Source organism: Octopus bimaculoides, chromosome 12 (assembly GCF_046866305.1).
Source record: "Octopus bimaculoides isolate indiv1 chromosome 12, ASM4686630v1, whole genome shotgun sequence".
Taxonomy (NCBI): Eukaryota; Metazoa; Mollusca; class Cephalopoda; order Octopoda; family Octopodidae; genus Octopus; species Octopus bimaculoides.
In genome coordinates this window covers 62,095,397-62,113,806 of record NC_142939.1, presented here as the reverse complement: position 1 = coordinate 62,113,806, position 18,410 = coordinate 62,095,397, and the positions used below count along the sequence as shown (strand labels likewise).

General features: G+C 32.9%; 1 protein-coding gene across 38 annotated transcripts in view; it reads right to left on the bottom strand.

Annotated features, from left to right (window-relative positions):
• The window catches only part of LOC128246976 (FERM domain-containing protein 5-like), a 256,956-nt gene that overhangs the window by 113,251 nt on the left and 125,295 nt on the right, over positions 1 to 18,410 (bottom strand). For 22 of the 38 annotated variants that reach the window (XR_016243867.1, XR_016243868.1, XR_016243869.1 and 19 more), the window contains one exon: positions 6,432 to 6,482. The exons of the other annotated variants lie outside the window; for them this stretch is intronic. Coding sequence is in view for 19 of the 22 variants with exons in the window: in XM_089361176.1 (XP_089217302.1) it covers positions 6,432 to 6,482 (51 nt within the window). In the remaining 3 variants the exon portion in view is untranslated. The remainder of the gene's footprint in view (positions 1 to 6,431; positions 6,483 to 18,410) is intronic. 38 annotated transcript variants of the gene reach the window in all.

Genomic DNA, 18,410 nt, shown 5'->3' with positions numbered 1-18,410 from the left:
AAGGTTCAAAATTAATAAAAGCATATTACTCTACCTTTGGTATTCGAGTACTATTTTTCCCACTTTGTTTTGCACATGTGTGTGTGTGTGTGTGTGTGTGTGTGTGTGTGTGTGTGTGTGTGTGTGTGTGTGTGTGTGCGTGCGTGCGTGCGTGCGTGCGTGCGTGCGTGCGTGTGTGTGTGTGTGTGTATTACACAGAAAATGGACAAATATTGATGAAGAATTGACTTACATCAATTGATGTAAGTCAATTGCTGTTCATCAATATTTCTCCATTTTCTGTTTTTTTAAAATTTTGATGCTTGATAAACTCGTGTTTATCCTTGTCTTTACCTATTATCTATGAACATAATATGCTTGCATACGTATGCGCATGGTTAAACATAGGCAATATACCAGTAGTATAATGGGTACTTCTATCCCTTAGATGGTTATTTTAACCTCTAAATCAGCTAACCTTATATATATATATATATATATATATATATATACACACACACACACACACACACACACACACACACACACACACACACACACACACGTGATTGTTCAGACTATCAGATGTTATACATCACTGGCAACAATACACTTTACATCAGTTTAGCCTTCAAATGACGCCACTCCGCTGGTTAGGCAGGTAGGCCAACATTACCCCCTGACTGAAGTGGGGGCTGGAACCACATGAAATGAAGTGGTTTGCTCAAGAACACAAAGTGCTGAGCAGTCTGGGAATTGAACTTACAATCTAGCACTCGTGAGTGTAACAGCCTAACCACTAGACCATGCATCAACACACACACACACACACACACACACTCAGCTACTATGGGTAGCCCAACTGCTAATTGTTACTGTTGGTGGTGGTGGCTGTTATTGTTTAGCGGACCAGACCATCTGGTCTTCCTAAAAGTACCTTGGAATACATTATCAAATATGTCTTGCCATATTTTCCAAGATGGTTGAGCATGATTCGGGGAGACATTGCTGTAATTTCTAGCAGTTCAAGCAACCACAAAGGGGCTCCCTCATTGTTGGTGGTGGTAGTGTGATAGTGATCTCTACCCTTCTTACACTAATAGCCAATTATTAGACTTGCCTTGTTAATAACAGAGAAATAGTCAAACAAAACATGACCAAACAAATAATTCTACAGTACAGTTTTAGCTTGTCAGTTGCTTGTTTTTAGCCCCTTATGTAATACACAAATTAGTAGCTGACTGTTGCATGTATGATACTTTATGTAACACAGTACCAGTCACACTCAAACATGGCTGTGTGGTTAAGAAGCTTGCTTTGCAACAATGTGATTTTTGAGTTCAGTCCTACTGCATGGCACTTTCGGCAAGTGTCTTCTAGTGCCGACCATGTGGAAATCTGTGAGTGTGTGCATCTTTGCCCTCACCCCACCACCTGATAACTGGTGTTGGTTACTTTGCAGCTCCATTACTTAGCAGTTAGGCAAAACAGACTGATAAAATAACCACCAGACTTTTAAAAAGATTAAATAATTAAGTACTGTATTTGATTTGTTCAAGTAAACACTTCAATATGGTCAATTATATCAACCCCAGTACTTTTCCGAGAATTATTTCAGAGACCCTGGAAGGATGAAAGGCAAAGTTGTCCTTGGTGGGATTTGAACTCAGAATGTAAAGGGTTGCACCTATAAATGGCAATGTATTTTGTCTGTTGCTTCAACAATTGAGCTATCCACTGCCTGCCTTAACATGAGCTAACAATACGAGTTAAGACTGTTAGAGACTATCCTGGAAATGAAGAATTAAATTGTTAATATATCGTTTATTAAGTCCTTAGTAAAGACATGGACAAAACCACTAACATTCATTTTAGAAAGCTAACATTCATTTTAGAGACACAAAGATAACTGAAATCAATTAACAGTTAACAATTGGATGATAAGCTCCAACACACATTTTCTCCTATGTAGTACACCACTTAGGTATCCTGCATCATTGGTACCCAACACTGTTGTCATTGTTAGCAGTTATAACAGAATAGTTGTTGTTTAGACAAATCTATGATCAAAAGCACTTCAGCTGTAAGTGCCACATCTTTTTAGAGATCAAAGACTACTGTTCATTGTATCCTTCATGTTTTAGCCCTTTAGTATTCAGATTACTACCAAATGTAATGCTTATTTATTCAAACTCTTTTGAATTAATCCTGTATTATCTTGTAGCTTTGAGATTCCAGTGATATTATTTATTTTTAGAATGACATTGCAGATTAGATAGCTATCACTCCACCCTGAAGATGAAAGCCAGATCTACCTAACATTTATATACTTCCACTACTGGTTGCATATCCTTGACTTTTTGTTACCTGCATCTGAGAACATTATCAAGTAATTCTGAGCCTACAGAAACAGCTGTCAGACCTGTAGCACCATAACTCATCCCTTTCATTTTTTTTATCTTTGTACTTTGTGCAAGTTCATTCTGTTAACATAAATATCTATATATTTATAAATAAATATTCATGAAATATTGTTTTCTCTCTCTATTTCATGTATATGTACATATATATTTTGTATATCTAGTCCAAATGGTTTTATTTGTTTACTTGCATCATCACCATCATCTCTCTCATATATATATATATATATATATATATATATACACACACACACACAGAGTTTGTGTGTGTGTGTGTGTGCATTTGTTGTCCACTGCCATTTGACAACTAGTGTATGTTTGTCTATGTCCCCATAACCCAGTGGTTCAGCAAAAGAGACAAATAGAATAAGTTCTTCATCTTGGAAAAATGTTGATAATAATGATATTAATAAATGTTAAGTTTTGTTCTACATGAGAAAGTAGTTGAAAATAAATAATGATGATGATGATGATGATAGCAAGCACAAATAATTCTTTTGTCATAGAAAAGATTGTGTGTATGTAGCAATTGTGTAGTGATTAGTCTTTCAGAGTTTCACATTTTCACCAAGAACAGAATTCTCAAAATAAAACGTAAGTTTAATTTGTAAACATTTTTTTTTTCTCAGTCATAAAAGACTAAATTAGAACTATTTAATTAATTAAATTATTATTCAATTTTTTATTATGCAGATACAATAGTCATAAAAATATTGGTTTCAAATTTTTGCACAAGGCCAACAATTTTGCAGGAGGGGTTATGCCGATTACATCGACCCCAGTGCTCAACTGGTACTTATTTTATCGATCCTGAAAGGATGAAAGGCAAAGTTGACCTCGGTGGGATTTGAACTCAGAATGTAAAGACAGGTGAAATGCTGCTTAGCATTTTGCCCGGCATGCTAACAATTCTGCTAGCTCACTGCCTTTAACAGTTACAAAAAATATTAATGTAAGAAAAAAGACAGAAGAAAGTTTAAAATTTCAATACAAATAGTGAATATATATTTAAAAGGAATCTGAATAGATATTCATTTTAAAAGAAAAAGGAAAGTATTTCTTATTCAATATCTTTCAAAGTTTAGAAAATTTAAAATTTAAGAATAAATGCAGAGAGAAAAAGATGAATGAATGAATGAATAAATAAATGTATTAATTAGTGCCTTAAATATTTCTGGATTCAATAAAGCAAGTGGTGGTATTAGAAGAGAGCAAGAGAAAGAGTGAGAGTGAGTGGGGGGAAAATGAAGAACCACAAAACCAAGAGCTGAAACGAGAGAAAGTTAAGAAAATCTTGCTTGAATATTAGAGAAAAGAGAAATAGTAAGCAAAAATTTTAGTCTCAGTTATTTTCACACCACAATATAAGATAAACAATTAAAACCATCTTAAAGTGAATGTTTAGCTTAAAAAGAAGACAAAAATAAAAAATTTTTAAAAACCGTGGATTATTATTTATTTATTTATTTATTTATTATTATTATTGTTGTTTGTTTATGTTATGCTTAGATTAGAAGCTTATCATAAATTTGCTGAAATCTTGTTGGAATTATCTCCTCAATTGTATTAGCTAAGAACAACTGGAAAGATGAATATGCATATCTAATATGCATATCTAAATGATGGATTCTATGAATGTCATTTTGCATTTGCAAAGATGAATTTTTTTAGCTTGAAGTTCAAAGAAAGCGAGACAACACAAACATGTCGAGATATGGCATGTTTAGAAGACAGTAGGGTGAGGAATAGACAACAGACGGATAAAGGACAGAGGGAGAGGAAGAGTTGGAATGAACACAGGCCAAGATTACATATTAGGTAGATAGAACACAGTCAAAGAAGCAAGAACATGGACAGGGTTTGAGAACTAGAAAATAAACAGGCTCGGAGAGGTGAAAATACAGACAGGTTCTAAAAAGCAAAACAGACAGATCCCACAAAGCAAATTGGATAGGAACCAATTTCAAGAAACAAGGCCCCAAGATGTAGACTGAACAGGAACTGAGAACTAGAACAGGAATTTGTTGATGGAAGGAGAACAATATTTGAACAAGAATATACATAATTTCTTTAAGATGTTATGAAGTGACATTGAAACCCCACAAAATTTATGCTATAAAGATATCATGTCAGTGAGTAAAGAATTGGACAAAATGGTAAAAATTCCTTTTGAGAATACAGTGAGATCCATCTAAAACACTAGTAGAGAACAATAGTTTGATTTTGTTAGTCTATAAGGTGTATTGGGAAATATTATCCAGGTTTATTGAAAGGAATCTCTAAGTCAGTTTTACAAAAAAATCTTTGAAATAAAACTTATGAAGGTTAGAGTAAAAAAATTTCCTATAATTTCAAGTTGTCACAAGAGTTGTATATGAGGTTACTCTAAATAAATCTTGGTTTTTAAAGAGACTATAATGTTGTGAGTCTGACAGTGAAGCAATAAGCAGCTTTTGCTATTGGAGAACTTTTACTGCTCTATGTCACAGAACTTGAAAATAGTCTGAAAGAGGTGGCAACAGAAATTAAAGCAGCAAAAATTTATGTTGTTGCTTCAGTCTTGATTGGGAAAGCCTATAGTCAAAAGCATTTTGTATAGATAGGGGATCAAGGACTACATTATCCAATGTCCTTTTCCTTTTTACCTTAAGACAGAAGGGTGTGATAAAGGGAACTGTCCCTATTTCTATCAGGTCTTTTTTTTTTGTTAGATTGATAACAAAGTAATCAGAAACATTGCACCATCACTGCAGTTTAAAATTAATTTATCATTTCTGCATTTTCCAATTTTTGTTTGTTTTCTAAAAATATTTTTAATCAGGAAAAACAGTAGTGCTCATAACCTTTCAAGAGTCTCTGAGACTAGTGATAGTGAGTGGGTAAGGGATGAAGGTATCCTCAAATCAAAGACTATGCAACAAAATAATCTCCAGTAAAAGCACCAAAGGTGCCAAGTAAATGTGTTAAACTGGGTGACAACTATCCAATTAGGTCCTGGTGAAATTTGAACTCTGAATGCAAAGAGGTGGAACAAACACCCTAATGCATCTCGTCTAATGTTCTTTCATTTCTGTTAATCCATCAATCTCAACTGGTACTGCCAATCCATCAACACCAAAAGAACAAAAGGCAAAGTTGGCTATAGCAGGATTTGAACTTGCAGCACTAAATGTTAGAACAAATGCTGTAAGTCATTTTATCTGATGCTCTAATGACTCTGCCAATTCACTGCAGTTACCTGAAGATCATGGAAGAATTAACATTTCTTTCTCTAGAGATATAAAACTCCAAAGACATTTCTTTACAAACATTGCAAAATATTTATCACTGCTTCTCAGTTTGGTCATATTCATAATTTCTTCTTGGTACGCACTAAGAGTAAAAATATATTCAATAAATGATCACAAACTTTTTGAGAAAAAAAATTATCTGATTCAGTTATTTTCTTTTCTTTTTCTCTTTCTGTTCAATCATGCATCACAAAAGAAACCCTCAGAGTTAACAATATTGCTTAAACATATTCTGAAACATTCTACAGATATCTAGTAGTCTACTACAAGAACTTCTTAAGAAAAACAAATCTAGATTCTACTTTACTGAAGATTTGGTAAAAGTCATGCTTAAATGGAAAGTTAATCAGGCATATGGAAATATATTACTCTAAACTAGAGAGCTTGAATAAATTACATTTCTACATTTTCTAATCAGGAAGACAAGGATTCTAATAGGTTTGCTAAATTTTTCAATCAACAAAGGGTTCTATTTTATCAGTATTTTAATAGTAAAGTTACATGGAAATATCTGGAAATACTTTATGCACACAGATACATAGAGAAAGAATAAACAGATCGATAGAGCTTGCCAAAACACCAATGAGGAGTAGGAGTTTATACAATGCAGAAGACAACACTGTTAGAAAGGCAGGCAAATATGTATAATATAAATACCCATAGCAGGGCAGTACAATAGAGCCAGGAAGAGAGAGGAGCCAAGCTGACATAAGGCTCAAAATTCACAAGTTTTTATACTCACTTGAAGAATCATGGTTGACTTTGTCATTTTTCTTTGCAGAAACTATAAGTTCTAAAATATGAAATAAAAGATTCAGACATGTCTTTCATTGAAGACAATGGTCAATAACCAAAGTGTTTAAAACATTGAGCTAAGAAAATCATAAAAAAAATAAATAAATATAGTTAATATTTTTACAATTCCATCAGTTGTGCAACAGCTATAAATGAAATGTATCAATAATGATTAGCACATATAAATAAACAGAAAATATTTACAGGTTATATTAATGTTAAACAATGTAGCAGAGCAGTTTGATTTTTGAAAAAAATAGTACTGGAATAAAGAGATATATAAATGTATATAAAAGAAAAATAAGGAATACATCAAAGACAAAATATTTTGTAGATGAAGGTGAAGGACACATCAGTGAAGTGCTGCATCATGTCATTTACCTGACATAATTTACTTGCTACATTTCAGTGGATAAAATATTTTCATAACTATCAACACCCACCCACACAGCAAGAAAAAAACACACACAGTGACTGGCATTGGCAAAGATCCCAAAGTGAAATTCATCAGTTTGGTTAAGTTTGTATGCCATAGTGAGAAGAGGCATCTGAAGTTTTGGGGTTGTTCCTTTGTCAGAGAAGAAAGAAATTTTTCATCTTGGAAAAAACTCTCAGCTGAATTATCAGCTTCAATACATCATTCCTTTTCCCCTTAAGGTATACAAACTTATTTAAACTGATGAAATTTACTACACACACACACACGTTTTATATATATATATAAACAAATAATAAATGAGTATATGCATATATACGTACAGGTATGTGCATACCTACATCTACCTGTATATATAGGTGCATATCTGGGTACAGGACATGACGCATCATTAAAACAGCTCTTCCCATGGACCGCAAATTAAATTTGTATACACAAATTAAACCTGTGCCATGGAGGAATGTAGTGGTGGACAAAAAACAAGACAGGAAAACAAACGGAAAAGGCTGTGCTGCCAGACGTGAAAAATTATGTGTATATGAATGCTGTGAGGCACGAACTTGAAAGTGGGGATGCACTCATCCTCTCTTTCCCTTTGTATGTTTGCCATCATGTCCTTTACTTTCTGAAAAAGGACTAATGTCCAAAATATCAATATACTCCAAGTGTATCAATGTATTGAATTTAATAATGTAGTCATCATACTCTGTTCTTTCCAAGGTCATTTTAACCGGGTTTTTTTAATAAATATATTGTGTATTTAATTTTAGAAATATATATATATATATATATATATATAATAATAATAATATTAGGGACAAAATCCAAAATTACAGGTAAAAAACTCAATTAAAATCAATTTATAAAAAATTAAAATTAAATTGAGCCTTATAGATAAAGTATATATAATATATATAGTTTTAGGGAAAATAACCAATTTTCAAGAACTCATCGATGAAAATCCACTATCACATATAGAAAAATTAATAATTAAAAGCACAATAAATGAGTATAATATAAAGTAAAGTAAATATCATAAGATAAATATAATAAATATAATAAATATAATATAATAAATATTATATTTATCTTATGATATTTACTTTACTTTATATTATACTCATTTATTGTGCTTTTAATTATTAATTTTTCTATATGTGATAGTGGATTTTCATCGATGAGTTCTTGAAAATTGGTTATTTTCCCTAAAACTATATATATATATATATATATATATATGCGTACATATATTACATTGTTATATCAGAAATGTTTTAGCTATTTCAATTTATAGCCAAGCTGGAGGAACTATCATCAAAGAAATCATTTAATTTTCTTTGACAAAATTATTGAAAGTTTTGTTTAGAATAAGTAATTTTAGATAGTGTGGCTGCATTCTTTTCAATATTTACCATACAGACACAGATTCTGAAGAGCTTTTATTTTCTTTAATGAATTTTAAATAAATGGTAAGTTGGAAAATCTGCAACATCTCATTAAAGAACGTCTTTTGCTTTGTTTGGGACCTTTATGGTGGAAGGAGGCAGGTATATGAGATACAAGATATACTGCAGTAACAAAAAAAATTACCAGAACATTATTTTGTAAAAGAAATCTAAGCCCCTTCTCTATACATACATATATTTATTATACATTTACAAGCAGGGTGATGTGACTTTGATGATTCAACTTACGAGCTTTTGCTGGAATTACTGTCACTCCTCTTCTTATAAAAGTGTACTAAATATGTAATCTGTCGAGTATTTCTTCAGTTTAATGTTAAATTGTGTTTTTATAACTCGTCATAAAAACAAACATTAACACACACCTCGTAAAAAAATGTTTATAAATGGTGCAGAAATGTTGAATAGATTTTAGATGTGGATATATATATATATATATATATATATATATAAAATCCTCATTATCCACAATTTGAGAAAATTATAGAATCTGACTTGTATGTAAAACCTGTAAACTTTTTATCTTCATTAATAAATCACATAGAGAATTCTTTGAAATAAATGTTCCCACTATCCAAAACTGAATAGAAATAATCTCAAACGTGTGCAAGAAAAAAAAAAAAAAAAAAAGAAAAAAAAAAAAGGTAAATATATATTTCATAGTAGTTTTTCATATTTTCTGGAACAGAAACTTCATTATTAAAAGACTATAAAAGTAAACTTCACTATTCATGAGATGGACATTTACAAAGACTCTGAATAGTACCACACACACACACACACACACACACACACACACACACACACACACACTAGAAAAAAAAAGTTACTTTACAATAAAGGCAAACATTTAGAGTAGATTTTTTTTTTTTTTTTGCTACTTTTAACATTGGAAATATAGTTGTTCTAATTATAGAAATATAACTATTGAATAAACCACTTCAGATTTGAATTTTTTTTTCTTGCCCTTCCTATTTGACTTTCATTTTCTTTCAAAGCCATGACAATGTAACAATAAAATACTTCATTATTTGTTTTAATCATAAAATAACAATGTCTATGAAATGAACTCCCACAAAAATAATTCCATTAATAAGGATTAAAAAAAAATACAGTATACTACTTAAGTCTTCTATTGTAAGCATTGTTTTTTACTGTTATTTATATCTGGCAGACCATCCTAAAAAAACAGTGATACTCCAAACTTGCACATGTTGAGTTTAGCATTTAAGAGTATATTTCCACTTATGTATTTCTTTAATGCATTGTCTTGTAAAATCTCTACATGAGTATGTGGTAGCTCTCATGTTGATTCCAGTTGTTCAGTCAACAGAACTACTTTTGAATTCCAGTGTATGCAGTTGAGTCTTCCATAAACATATGTACCCTTAAGTAATCTTTAAACAGAATCATGACAGTGTTTTGTATCAAGACTGACCCTTTGAATTTTAGATGCAAACCATCCAACAGGCTTTCACACAGTTGGGATAACTCAAGGCCATGATAATAGACACTTGCCCAAGGTGCCACACAGAACCAAATGCAAAACCTGGTGATTGTGAAGCAAATTCCTAAACCATTTGGCCTCTCCTCCAACTTTTGGTTATTTCTTTTAGTAATATGAAAGAAAATCAACTAGTCAGGTTAAAGGAATATTGGCTTACAAACTGCAACATGAAATTATTACCTTACTGAGTTGATGGGAGTAGATAGTCAGTGTTGTCTAGGCATATGTGACACAATGTCAAGAAAAGGAAACACAAAGACAACACACCTGCCCAACCACACATATACACATGTGCACAGCAAGGTTCTTTCTACCCACCAAATCTATTCACAAAGATTTCATTGGCCTAATGCTATAGTAGAAAACACTTGCTCACAGAATCTGAATTCTGAAACCAAGTGGTTGAGAAGCAAACTTCTTGCCATGCCTCTGCCATTTATATATATTATATATATATTAATCGAAGTGTACAGTATTATATATCTGTTACAGGTGATCTGTATACTTCAATTAATATACCCATTCTACTGACAAATACATGAGTGCATATTTTTTCTGACCTATGGATTCTTAGACAGTGTGTGTGTATGTATGTGTCATTACAATCTACAACAATAGTAAATATAATTCCAAGAATTCAAAAAGAAGTAAGGGCATCTGAGCATAAAAAAAAAAGAAAGATATTTAGGTTACCATGAGCAGAATTCTCTAACTGAAGAGGTTTGCCCAACATGTTAAAGTATATATTTTTTTTAGTGAATCTATGTAAACATAACATAATAAACTTTAAAATTCCAAGTAATGAAACAATTCAGGTATGGAAAGGGGAGAAAAAAAAAGCAAAGAAGATATATATATTTTATGAAAATGAAATAAGAGCTAAAACAAAAAAAGACCAAAATAAAAAGCATAAAATATTGGTAGAGGGAATCTCTAATGTATTTTAATAGCATGTCACTTCCTGTTCAAATAGGTTAGATATCTACCTAAGCTAAATAAATACCAGAGAAAGGAAATGAGAAATGAATACTCTTCAGAGGAGAAATCCTTTGGTGAAAGACCAAATAATGGTGTTATTAGAAAGAGGTTTGTGATGATAAAGGTATTAATGGATTGCAGATAGAAAAGGTAGAAAGTGACACACAATAAAGTTCTTCAGACTACTCAGCTATAAACAATGAGGTAAGAGTCAAGCTCAGATACTATACTACTGATTCATAGATAGTAAATCCTATTTAAAATAAATAATATAATCTAGCTAAAAATCTACTCTAACCAAATAAATGTCAAGGGGATCAGAATAAGATAACCTTTGACAGATAACATGTTGATTGGAAGGCGGGGAGCTGGCAGAAACGTTAGCACGCCGGGCGAAATGCTTAGCGGTATTCTGTCTGCCATTATGTTCTAAGTTCAAATTCCGCCGAGGTTGACTTTGCTTTTCATCCTTTCGGGGGTCGATAAATTAAGTACCAGTTACACACTAGAGTCGGTGTAACCGACTTAACCCCTTTGTCTGTCCTTGTTTGTCCCCTCTATGTTTAGCCCCTTGTAGGCAATAAAGAAATAAGAAATGTTAGCACACCAGGCGAAATGCTTAGCAGTATTTCGTCTGTGTTTATGTTCTGAGTTCAAATTCCACTGAGGTCGACTTTGCCTTTCATCCTTTCGGGGTCAATAAATTAAGTACCAGTTGCGTACTGGGGCAGATCTAATTGACTGGCCCCATCCCCCAAAATTTCAAGCCTTTTGCCTAGAGTAGAAAGGAACGTGTGTTAACTGGTGAGAACTATAACAAAAATATCAAGAGAGTGTCTAAAGGGAGGATAAGACTCCAATAACTAGTTAAGAAAATAAATAAATAAAAAAACTTACAGAAACAAATCTATAGGCACAGTCATGATTGTGTGGTAAGAAGCTTGCTTCCCAACTACATAATTTGGGTTCAGTCCCACTGCATGACACCTTACACAAATGTCTTCTATTATAACCCTGGGACGACCCAAAGACTTATGAGTGGATTTGGTAGAGGAGAGAAAAATCTATAAGAAGGCCATGGTGTGTGTGTGTGTGTGTGTGTATCCACCATCACTTGACAACCGGTGCTGGGATGTTTACATCCCTGTACCTTAGTAGTTTGGCAGAAAAATATTTATAGAGCAAGTACCAAGCTTAAAATAAGTATTGATGCAGATTTGTTCAACTAAACCCTTCAAGGCAGTGCCCCAGCATGGCCACAGTGCAACGACTGAAACACATAAAAGATAAACAACTAAATCTCAGTTTATTAACAAATTATAGAAACTATCTAAAAATAAACAACCTTGCTTTTTTTTTCTATCCATCCAGGGTCAATAAAATAAAGAATAAAAGATAATTTCTTCCTCCAATATCAAGGGCTTGTACCAATGCAAGAAACAATTGCTTTTGTTGTTATTATTAACCCATAAAGTGCTGGGATTTGCTCTAACATAGTATGGACTGCTGAGCACATTTTATGAAAATAAGACTACCATGGACACATAAAAAATAAAAAATAGTTAAAATATCTTCTTAGTGTATGATGGTGGCAAGTTTTACCTCATCTGAAAAGTCATTAGTTGAACTATTAGTCCTCTTGCATTCTGGTGGCTATCAGAGCGTTTGAGTGACATTAGACCCCAACAAATGCCCATAAATTAAATGCATCTATCTGAGCCACGATCGTGGCTTGTCGACCTGTGCCTGACAGCCACAATCATGGCCCGTCGCACTTTATGCGTTAAAGCAGCAAGCTGGCAAAATCGCTAGCACACTGGGCAAAATGCTTAGCAACATTTCGTGTCAATACAATCTCTGTTCAAATTCTGTCAAAGTCAACTTTGCCTTTTATCCTTTCAGGGTTGAGAAAATAAATAAAAGCTGGGTACTGAAGTCAATGTACTCGACTTGTCACCACCCCAAAACTTGCTGGCCTTGTACAAAATTTGAAACCATTATTATCAAAGTGGGGAGCTGGCAGAATTGCTAGCACACTGGACAAAATATATAGTAGTAAATAATTCTTCTGGCTCTTTATGTTCTGAGTTCAAATCTCATCGGGATCAACTTTACTTTTGTCCTTTTGGAGTCAACTGCATACATATCAGCCAAGTTCTGGGTTTGGTCTACTCAACTAGCCTCTCTCCTAAAAAATTGCTGGCCTTGTGTCAAAATTTCAAGCAATCATTATCATTAATAATGGTGGTGAGCTGCCAGAACCATTAAACACGCCAAGCAAAATGCTTAATGGCATTTAATCCATCATTCCAAGTTCAAATTCCAAGGTCAACTTTGCCTTACATCCATTCATAGTCAATAAAAAAAATACTAGTGGAATACTAGGGTCATTGTAATCAATTATTCTCTTCTCCAAAATTTCAGTCCTTGTGTCTATACTAAAAAGGAATATTATTAAATCCTCACACCTTAATTTAACATCTTGGGGAAATTATTGTCCAGATCCAGCTAAGTGGTGCAAAATGTGTCATAATGCATCTAAATAATTTGTGACACCATAGCAAAATCCATACCTGGAATCACATTTATGCATCCATTGCAAATAGATGCAGCTTCTTTTTTAATCCTTTCCTTCAAACTCATACATCAAAATTGACAGGAGAGACGATCATTACTGTTATTATTGTTGTTATTGCCTTCATAGTAAATAAGGCTTTTCTCTTTTTTACTTTGAAAATTTTCATGACGATAATATCGCAAGTCTTACTAGTAAAATCTCTATGAAAGTGCAATGATTAAACTAGTGACTAGTAGCTATGCAACATGCAATCAACCAAGCTGCAGGACTTGCTTTGCAGCAAAATAAGTTAACTAATTAGATTTGGAGTATCATACAAATTTAATTAGTAACTATATGATACACCTTAATTAAGAAGAGTATACTGATTTTATAATGCATGCTCTAATATCCTATAATTAACAATGTTATCAGAATGGCTCAAGTGAAGCTACAATGGAAACAGCATGAAATTTAAGATAAAATGCAACAACAATAGAGTTAAATTATATTGCATACAAGAGTATAAGCAAATACATTTTAATGTATGTCAGTCTCTCTTTAAATGAGTTTTTGTATTCCTATTATACAGTTACTGTTGTTCATCTCAGACCAGCTTTTCTGGAGCAGACATGATGCAAGTTGATCTAGGTGTGATAATCTCATATTATGAAGGAGAAAAGACATTTGTCTCTTTTTTATAAAATTTCATTTTAGTGATGTTAGAGCAATGCAGCAAGGGGTAAATACTGAAGTTACTTAGAAATGTATAACTCTGTTTAATGATGTACTGTCTCCTCTTGACTACTACTACTACAATGGTCTCAGCTCTTCTGAACTAGCTTATATATCACACCCATAAAAAGGTCTACCTGACACACTATCTCTTCTCCTTTAGTCACTCATACTGCATTTCAGTCAAACCTTCTTCCCCATTCACATTAAATATTATTTCTCATTAACAATATATTCAGCCTAAACATTTACTATATTGATTTCACCTATCTTGGAGGGTCTGTAAAGGTCATATGCACTGCTTATTCTTCCATCTGATTAGGCAATTCAAAGAAAACCACAGAACTAGTCCCTGCTAACAATGGAATTTCAAAACTGAATATACTATTTGATTTTATCATGTAAAAAGGTAATCATCTTAAAAAAAAAATTTTTTAAACTCATCTGTTTACATTTACATATGAAATGTCACATATGTACATTGAAATGTTATGATATATAAGAGCTTACACTGACAGTTAAATCACATCATTGATTTTATATCCAATTTTTCCATGCTGACATGGGTCAGACGAGATTTGTCATTTTCTAGCCAGATGCCCTTCCTGATGCGAATGCTTACCTGTTTTCCAATTAAGATAGATTACACCTATGTCCATTGAACTTTAACTGGACTTTTTACTTATATGAAACATATATGGTACTGTTGTTCCAATGGTGTCAATGTGAAGACACACACAGGGGAACAAACACACAAATATGTGCATGAGGGGGTGTGTGTATATGTACATATAGATATATGTGTGTCTATACATTTATGTTTGTCGTGTGTATGTATGTGTGAAGACACATGGCTTAGTGGTTAGGGCGTTGCACTCACGATTGCAAGATTGTGGTTTCAGTTCCTAGACCAGGTGGTGTGTTGTGTTCTTGAGCAAAACACTTCATCACACATTGCTCTGCGATAAAGCCAACACCTGACACATGGTACACCATGCACTCATTCAATCAATGTCAATTTGATGGAAGGAGCGAGCTAATGTACAGCACATACATTTGATCACTATGAACAAATTATGATTGAAGGTCATTCACCAACAGTTGAACACTCATAATTTTTCTTCAGTTTCTTTCTCAACAATCCAATGTTTTTAACAATTTGTTTCTCATTGATGCAGTATTGACTAAACTGTACATACATTTCCAAGTCTGAAACATTTTCATTTGCCCATATCTTAAAACTTTTCCTCTCCTGCCTTCTTACTCCTTCTTCAGTAGGACATATCTGTCGTATAAAAGCATCTAAACTCTAGTAGGCTGACTAGCTATCTTAGATTTGATACCTGGGTTAGAAATATTTCATTCTGTTCACGTTGTTTTATAATAAGGCATCATGCTGAGAGAAAGCAAAACATTCCATGAGTTTTTCATTTGCTAAAATTCCAAAATAATTCCAAAATAAATGTGTTTATAATTCCTCGGTTTCTCCTATTCAACAGTTAAATGGAGAATAACGATATTGAAAATATTCATAATTGCATTATTTCACACACACACACACACACACACGTAATTTATGTGTGTGCATGTGTGTGTGTGTGTGAATGTGAATATATATATATATATATATATATATATATATATATATATATACACACACACACACAACACCAAATAGATACACAATTAGATAAGCAGACATACATATACACATATGTATATGTAACACACGCATGTGTCTGTGTGCATACATGCATCATAATGCAAAAGATTAATAAGCCAGGTGTTGAAAGAGTTCATGGATCGTGATGATGTTAAATGGATCACATTTAAGAAAATAGGAAAAGATCAGGAAGCATAACTTGAATGAGTAATAACGATTTGATTTCCAATATATACTTATCAGTGAAATAACAAACCCCTAACCCCACCACTCCACCCTGCTGTGAAAATATCAATGCTCACAGATCAATATAAGAAGAAGTCTTCAAATTGGCTTTCACTATATGCACAGTCACACTTCAGTGAATACATTAGAAAAAGTGTGTCAACTTCAACAGACAGCAGAAATGGATAAGCTTGTGATTATATCTATTGCTTCAATGTGCTTACACTCACTGAATAAAATGTTTCACCTTGTAATAAGCAATTATTCCCTAATTAGCTGTCACCAAATTCTGATACAGGAATTTGGTATTACTTGAGAAGGTGCTAAAAACAAAGAGAAAAGGGGAGGGGGGGGCTGTGTGGTTAGGAAACCTTTTTTGGCTACATATCAGGTTTAATTGTACCTGTATTAAATAGGTGTGGTACTGACAGAGGCATGGCTGTGTGGCAAGACGTTTGCTTCCCAATCATTTCTGGTTTCAATCCCACTGCCCGGCACCTTGGGCATGTGTCTACTATAGTCCCAGGCCAACCAAAGCCTTGTAAGTGGATTTGGTGGACAAAAAGTGAAAGGAGCCCATCATACGTATGCATGTGCATATGTAAGTACATTTATATATATATATATATATATATATATATATATATATATATATATATACACACACACACACATATATATATATATAAAACCACTGCAATGGCCAGACAATTGGATGTTGTTATACACCTCTAGTCACAATGTACTTCCTCACATTGTTGTAGCTTTCGAACAGCATGTAAATATTGAGTTAAAAACCTCTTAAATTGAAAAAGAGCTGAAGGCTGCTCATCGGGATTGAACCCACATCTCTTGTAGATATGACAGACGTTCTATCCAAAATGCTTTTTGACCCAACATTTAGGTGCTATTATTTATAGTTTTACCTATGTGCTTCAAAATTATTTCAAATTCTCTCAAAAGTTTATAAATTCCTATGACGTCAATATAAATACGCAGAATGTATATTTTTATTAAACATACTGCCCTGACCACATGCAATAATTAGATTTCAGTTATTTAATTATCCTCTTTGTGTCAACTTTAATATTATTGTTGTCAGTAAGTTAAGCAATCTATTATTATTATTTACAATGCTTTAAAATAGGTCAAAGATCTGGGGATGGTAACACAAGTAGTGGCTCTGTATATATGTAGAAACATATGTTTATGGTTGCTATTGAATTACAATTCTAATTAATATTATGTCATTATTGTCCTCTGATGAATTAATTGTTGTAATTACTCTTATTGTTTAATTCTTACAACAATTTTGGATGAATCTATTTGTAAATAATTAACAGAATCAAACAAAGTTGTAGTGGCCTGAAAATGTTTGGGAATGATTCGTAAAACAAAGGTATGATACTGCTGGCGGCTTACTTCAGTTTAGCCTTGACAAGGAAATAGGTTACTAGATTCAGTTCATCAAAGAAATCAATCAGACCAGTAAAAACATTTTTTTTTTTTTTTTGTTTCCAATTCAGTTTAAGACTAAGAAAGACAAGGTACATAGGAAACAAAAGGTTATTTTGAGAACAGAAGAAGAGCCTAGTATTAGTAGAGCTTTGAGCAATCTAAATTACAATATCTTAATAATATGAAATGAGATGAACACAGTAAGTATCCATACAACAGTAGCACAAACAATGATACTGTTGTGCCTTAAATCTCCGAATAACATTTCAAAATCCAAAATATCTTTAAACATTTTACTATTGTTAGACAAACCCTGCAAAGCAGCTTTTTTTGTGTGTGTGTGTAGAAGGGCATTTCAAACAAATTAAAAGGTTCTTTCAGTATTTATACCTTCTGCCTTTGAACTGGCATCTTATTTTTAGCAAGACGACCTTCCATATTAATGGATTCTGGTTTATTTTTATCCAGATCAAAGTTTACTATATAGTCTTTTTTTAAAATTTATCTTTTCTTTTTCCAAGATTCTTAAATAATTTGTACAAATAGCTTCTTTTTGATGACAAATTCCAAAATGTTTTTTCTTTGTCTGGAGTTTTACTTTTATTATTATTTTATAATAATGGCTATTTGGGTAAGAAGCTTGCTTCCCAGTGATGTGGAGGTAGGGTTCAATCCCACTGCATAGTATTTTGGGCAAGTATCTTCTATAGCCCTGGGCCAAACAAAGCCTTGTGAGTGGATTTGGTAAATGGAAACTGAAGGAAGCTCATCATATGTTTGTGTGTGTGTGTGTGTGTGTGTGTGTGTGGTGTGTTCGTGGGTACCCTTGTCTTGACATCCCTTGACGGTTGTAAATGAGCATCACCATCATACAAGCAATGTTGTTCATTTCCAGTCTTCTGTG